The sequence below is a fragment of the Sinocyclocheilus rhinocerous genome, unplaced genomic scaffold (genome assembly GCF_001515625.1).
Source record: "Sinocyclocheilus rhinocerous isolate Xijiao unplaced genomic scaffold, SAMN03320098_v1.1 scaffold2213, whole genome shotgun sequence".
Classification (NCBI taxonomy): domain Eukaryota; kingdom Metazoa; phylum Chordata; class Actinopteri; order Cypriniformes; family Cyprinidae; genus Sinocyclocheilus; species Sinocyclocheilus rhinocerous.
Window position 1 is genome coordinate 219,070 of NW_015634046.1, and position 7,275 is coordinate 226,344.

At 36.0% G+C, this 7,275-nt stretch overlaps 1 protein-coding gene across 1 annotated transcript in view; it reads right to left on the bottom strand.

Annotated features, from left to right (window-relative positions):
* Window positions 1–6,888, bottom strand: part of LOC107745354 (cysteine-rich motor neuron 1 protein-like) — a 17,144-nt gene extending 10,256 nt beyond the window's left edge. The window contains exons 1-3 of the mRNA XM_016559226.1: window positions 6,736–6,888; window positions 5,278–5,406; window positions 3,891–4,044 (exon numbers count right to left, since the gene is read on the bottom strand). Of these exons, the coding sequence (XP_016414712.1) occupies window positions 3,891–3,997 (107 nt within the window). The 5' untranslated portion in view covers window positions 3,998–4,044; window positions 5,278–5,406; window positions 6,736–6,888. The remainder of the gene's footprint in view (window positions 1–3,890; window positions 4,045–5,277; window positions 5,407–6,735) is intronic.
* Window positions 6,889–7,275: the final 387 nt, after the last annotated feature.

A 7,275-nucleotide genomic window follows, 5' to 3' on the forward strand; every position in this document is an offset into this window, starting at 1 on the left:
ATTTAATACTATATAATAATAATAAATAAATGATAACTAAATATAATATTAATTATTATTACATTGTTATTTATTATTAAAAACTGTTATATATTAATTTTATATTTATATTTTATATTTTAATTTTATAATCTATTTTCATTTAGGGTGAAAAAATTACTTGGTTTATTTTTGCTTTAATGACAAGAAAATAGCTCAAAATAATATATTTTTATATTTTTTATATTACATAAAAATTATATCTGTATATATTTAAATTTTATCATTCATTCATTCATTCATTCATATTCATTCACAGGAAGAGAGAGGAAACTACTATTTCTGTTAATTGGTCAGGAAGGAACAATTAACAGCTCATGCTGATAATATTAATTGATATACTGTCTATAATTAGCTTAGAGAAGACTCTGAAATCATAATTTGGGACACATTTACTTTACTTAAACAATAAAATACCATCATGTTTCACACACCTGCACCAGCCAATCAAATCACAGTGGACAAAACCAAGACCCGCCTACATTAATCCAGATTCAGTCACAATGTGAAAGCCAAATCTGAGCTGATGACTGAAAGGCTGAAGGTTCAAACTGCACGAGTTGATTTAAGAAAAATCACTATTAGGGCTGCTGATGAATCAAAGTATTAGATGAAATATAAATGAATGAGTAATAATAGAGTCGTCGTCATAGATCGCGGATGAAAGCTCATTAACGAAACAGCCAGAGGTCACTATACTGTCCTTCTGTGTGTCTGTTGTTCATGAATTAAACACGTCCCCTTGACGGGCAGCAGTACAGTAGTGGTTCACTGCTGAGACAGCATGCAGCCAGGACGACTGCTGACTCCACACATATTCCTTTACGTTCTGTCAAATCCAATGACATCTGAGCCCCACTGAGAAGGGGAAGCAATTTAAGACCCCCTTTGTGTGGCGTCTGACCCATTCAACTGTGTAAAATGTCAATGTAAACAGCCACTCGTCCTCTGTCTTCATCATTCAATGCTTCAGAGCCAAGGCTCACATATTCCAAAAACACAATGTTAATGCTGGCACCATGATGAAATTATGGCTGGCAATTCACTGTCACACAAAAATTATGATTACCAACTTAGCAGTGTTTGTTCATGACAATATGAAGCCTAGAAAACATACACCCAAGTCATTTATTAACACGGAACCAGGGCTAGTATAGGTAACAAAAACTAAAACCATAAAAAAAACAATTTACTTTAAATAAAATAATCTTTAAATGAGATAAAATAGGTTATAAAAACTTTATTTTATTCCAGATAGTTCGAATATGTTTCACACTTTTTAGACAGAATTCAAACAGAAGATAGCACTGCAAATAACCCTAGGTTAATAATATTTGAATCACTTTTCTGACCCTAGGTTACACAACATTTCACACTTGTATTTAGTCAGAGGATAGTACTGTAATTTGACCCTAGATTATCATTATTGTAATTACTTCTAACTCTGGGCTAAACAATGTTTCACATTTGTATTTAGAGGTTAGCACTGCATTTAACCCTGGGTTAACATTATTTTAACCCAATGATGTGGTCACATTTAACCCTAGGTTAACATTATTATGAGCCTGTGATGAAGTCAATTTTAACCCTGGGTTAACATTATTTTAACCCTGTGATGAAATCACATTTAACCCTGGGTTAACATTATTTTAACCCTGTGATGAGATCACATTTAACCCTGGGTTAACATTATTTTAACCCTTTGATAAGGCTGCTGATGTCACTTTTAACCCTGGGCTAACATTAGTTTAACACTGTGATGAGGCCATTTTTAACCCTGGGTTAACACTATTTTACCCACTAGCTGCCAAGGCAACATTTCTTATTTTCATTCAGTTTAACTTGCTCTGCTAAAATAACTAAAACAAAAACTAAAATAAAAATATTTTACACGTTCACTCTAAAATTCCCTCATTTTGATGGTAATTTGTAATTTGACTTAAAGTGCATAATGTGGTTATCTTAAATAATCACTATTATAATTATGTCAGACCTAATTTGGACAGAATTAATTGCACAAGAGCTAAGAACCCCTTTAATTATAAACACATTATCTCTAAGGGCTTTCTGAACTTAATGGGTTTGTTTCAACCGACTCCAGATATTTTAGAAACAGAAGAGGGTCATCTTCATTTAAATGCTCATGATCTTTGGGTTTGTTTCCAGATCTTTGTTGTATCTGTTTATCTTACTAGCAATAAACGCTAGAAACAAACACGCTCCGAGCAGAAGATGATCTCAACATGAGCCACTATAAACAGGGATTTCCATCAGAGCAAGATGGAGAGACAGGGCTCAGAGGACTCAAACTTCTTCTGAAATGATTCAGGAAACCCTCCATCCCCCCTGAGGGAGTTCAGACACCGGGTTTCCAGTGAAAATCTATCTGCTCCATCCTCCAGTGGGGGCTTGTGGTTCAGATACCAGCAGAATCACACCTCACGCTCACATACAGACGCTTTTGTGTCAATGTGCATTTGATCGTTGTGTTGAAAGGGAGGGATGGTTTTGAAATGAAAGCACTGGCTCCTACGCTCTTATGAGGACAGCAAAGCACCCAGATGTTTGACCAGGGTCATGGATTACAGGGGGTCAGGCTGTTTAACACTAAGTAAACATTATATTAACCCTGTGATGAGATCATCTTTAACCTGGGGTTAAACTACATTTCACACTTGTATTTAGGCAGGACATCGCATTGCAATTAGGTTATTATTATTTTAATCACTTCTAACCCTGGGTTAAACAATTTTTCACAATTTTATTTAGACAGAGGTTAGCACTGTTTAACCCTGGGTCAGCATTATTTCAACCCTATGCTCATGTTATTTTTAACACTGCCTTAACAATATTTTAACCCTGTGCTGACTCCACGTTTAACCCTGGGCTAACACTGTTGTATCCATGTGATGAGGTCACTTTTAACCCTGAGTTAAAATTATTTTAATCCTTTGATGAGGTCACTTTTAACCCTGGGTTAACATTATTTTAATTCTTTGATGAGGTCACTTTTAACCCTGGGTTAAAATTATTTTAATCCTTTGATGAGGTCACTTTTAACCCTGGGTTAACATTATTTTAATTCTTTGATGAGGTCACTTTTAACCCTGGGTTAAAATTATTTTAATCCTTTGATGAGGTCACTTTTAACCCTGGGTTAACATTATTTTAATTCTTTGATGAGGTCACTTTTAACCCTGGGTTAAAATTATTTTAATCCTTTGATGAGGTCACTTTTAACCCTGGGTTAATATTATTTTAACCATGTGATGAAGTCACTTTTAACCCTGGGTTAACATTATTTTAATCATGTGATGAAGTCACTTTTAACCCTGGGTTAACATTATTTTAATCCTCTGATGAGGTCACTTTTAACCCTGGGTTAATATTATTTTAACCATGTGATGAAGTCACTTTTAACCCTGGGTTAACATTATTTCAATCCTTTGATGAGGTCACTTTTAACCGTTGGTTAAAACAAGTTTAACCCTATGCTGATGTCACTTTTAACCGTGGATTAAACAATGTTGTATTTAACCACTTGTATTTAGGCCAAGGTCAGCAGTGTGTTTAACCCAGATTTAATATTATTTTAAACCTGTTCTGATGTCACATTTAACCCTGGGTTAACATTAATTTAACCACATGATGAGGTCATTTTTAACCCTGGGTTGACATCACTTTTAACCCTGGATTAAACAATGTCTACCACTTGCATTTAGGCAAAGGTTAACATTATTCTAACCCTGTGATGAAGTCACTTTTAACCCTGTGTTAAACAATATTTTACACTTATATTTAGATTTTTTGGTCTTAGATAATGTTACTGGTCATGAGAGATATTAACTTACATGTATCCATAAGGGCATGTCTTGCTGCAGGTCATGGGGCGACACTTTGGTGCGGCTACACTACATTCACACACTTCACAACCATAGCTGTCTTTCTCATAACCCATGGGACACTCCAGAGAGCAGTGCGTGGACACATCAGGACAGGTTTCATCTGAAAACCACAAACATTTACATATGAAAGATGATCAGTGAACAGTCAAACTTAGGTCAAACTTATTTGTATTTCACACTTCTATTTAGACAGAGGTTAGCACTACATTTAACCCTGTCTTAACACTATTTTAACCCTGTGCTGAGGTCACTTTTAACCCTGAGTTAAAGAACATCTCACATTTGTATTTAGAGAGAAGTTAGCACTACATTTAACTCTGGCTTAGCACTATTTTTACCCTGTGCTAATGTCACTTTTAACCCCGGGTCAACATTATTTGAACCCCATGATGACATCACTTTTAACCCTGGGTTAAACTACATCTCACATTTGTATTTAGACAGAAGTTAGCACTACATTTAACCCTGGCTTAACACTATTTTAAGCCTGTGCTGAGGTCACTTTTAACCCTGGGTCAACATTATTTTAACCCCGGGTCAACACTATTTGAACCCTGTTCTGAGGTCAATTTTAACCCTGGGTTAAAGAACATCTCACATGTGTATTTAGATAGAAGTTAGCACTACATTTAACTCTGGCTTAACACTATTTTTACCCTGTGCTAACGTCACTTTTAACCCCGGGTCAACATTATTTTAACACCATGATGACGTCACTTTTAACCCTGGGTTAAACAACCTTTTTAGACAGAGGTTAGCACTACATAACCCTGGCTTAACACTATTTTAACCCTATGATTAGGTTAATCTTAACCCTGGGTTAACATTATTTTAACCCTGTCATAAGAGAAACACAGAAAGTCAGCTAATGTAAAAGCTGTTAAAAGTGTGTACCTCTGTTTCATGCATATAAATTCAAATCTAGTTATTTTTTTGCAAAACTTTCGATGCTGCTAGTGGTGAAGAAACCTTAAACTGTTACATGTTTTCTAAAAAACTACACATTATGATTTGGAGCGGATTACAATCCCATGAGCTCCATGATGCCCAAACGTCCTACTGACCTCTGATACTGACTTCAATTCACATGGGAAAAACTTTCAGATTCATTTCAGTCATGGGGAGGATTGTGCAGATTTGTGAGGTGGATTTGAGTCTGAGATCATTATTTCTTGGACAGGCTCCATATGTCCAGAGTCAATGTTTGCTTGTGTTGCGGGCCGTTGGCACTTTCTCAAACATAGACTTGGGAGTATTTTGGAGCGGTCTGCACGCAACACAGTTCTCAAGGGTTTGTGTGTGTGTGTGTGTGTGTGTGTGTGTTTGCACTCACTGCTGACACACTGGCATAGCAGACAGCCGCTGGGGTCTTGCTGGAAGCCAAATGGGCAGTCATGCCCAGAGAGAGAGCAGTTTTCCAACGGTGGGCAGAGCAGCGGGCTCACCGTCTCATATGATGGCTCTAGAAGAGAAAGTTAGTTAGTTCCTGTTTTTTTTTCAGCAATATACATCTCTATCAGAAAGATGAAAAACAGGAAACATCTCAGATAGCTCAAATCTGCAGACTGAAGTGCATGAAAGATCTGCAGTTGGTTTATGGTTTACAAAGCAAGTGTTTATGCTTACCATGGCTGCATTTATTTGATCAAAAATACAGTAGAAACAGTAATATTGTGAAAAATTATTACTTAAAATTATTATAATTTAAAATAGCTGTTTTCTATGGTAATATATTGTAAAATGTAATTTATTCCTGTGATGCATTACTCCAGCCTTCCACATATTTTTGTGGAAACTGTGATACATTTTATTTTTCAGGATTCTTAAAATAGAATTATTAAAAAAAAAAAAAAAAAATTTAAATTGACATTCCCACATGGTTGCGTATTATATAAACTATTCTTAATTGAACATTTAACAAAAATAACTCTTGATCCCGCCTAACAAAAATATGTTCTAAGAACATTTCACTAATATTCCCATTATGATATGAAAACATTATTTCTGAATATTCTCTGAACATACAAAACGTAGTTTTTAAAACATTTTTTTCCTTTGTAAAGCAAACATTAATGGAATGTTTAGCATTTTATCATTTTGCAAACATTATGGGAATGTTACTTTTGAATGTTCTAAAAAAAACATTCTGAAAAAGTAGCAACATTTAAAAAACATTATACGAACGTTCAACTAAAATGTTTCCATGAATGATGTATAAACAACATTTTGAGAACATTATTAAAGACTCAATAACTCTGAACAAACATTCTATTAATGTTACTGGAAGAGTGTTTGTTCACTTTTAAATAACCTTTAAAACTTTAAAATAACTTTTCCAGAAGGTTCCCTGTTAGCTGGGATATATATTGTTTCTGACACGTAAACAACTCATACTGGGAAATACTAATTTGGTCATACCACCCACTGCTAGTTCACATTATCCAATAGCTCCTATATTTTAATTATACAGACATTTTTCTTCAGAACAGCATGCACTGATTAGATTCACAAAAAGGGACATAAATTAAGGATTTAAAGAGATTGATTTCACATCGACTGTTTTACAGCTGTGATGCAAACTCAGATGTTTCTGTTAAATGCATCCTCATGTGCTCAATGTGTTGCAAGAAGTGCGTGTTGAAGTGAAACTTCAGAGTCATCTGTTGTTTGGCTCCGATCATGTGAGCCGCTCCTGGGGTTGTTTGCTCCAAGCGCATCCGTACAGTGCAGTTTAACTGCAAACAGAAGTGTCCGGTTTGCATCGATTACACATAAACACAGCCGCAATTACCGTGCAGCGATCCTCCTAATCCGACAGCCGTGAAGAACGGGTTTTGTTTAAAGTTGCCTCACGAAGCAAAAGTAGCATCAACAAACTGCTTTTCTGATTTCTTCTGTCACCTCAAAATCATAGCAAAACAAGGTGCATTTGTCGAGAGCAACACATGTGCAAGCATCAATTGCAACCATGTTGGCACGTACGGAGCTAAAGAGGTGTGACTAATTATTCTTCCAGAAAATAATAATGTGTAATTAAGGACAGCAGGTGGCTTCCATTTGGCTGCTTGGAGCAGTAAAAGGTAAAGCCTCTGTAGTCCGCAGACGCCTGCTGCTCGACGCTGTTGAGCACACGTAAGTGGAACGCCAGTCTGAGCTTTAATAGGCTGTGTGCACGCGCGTGTGTGTGTGTGTGTGTGTGTGTGTGTGTGTTTCAAGAGCTCAAGATACAATAAACCTCTGGCAATATCTGCATCCACCACTAAACAGAGACAGATTGCAGCCTGCAGCAGGAACTTAACCTGCGCTTCCATTACAGCCTTTCAACATGTAT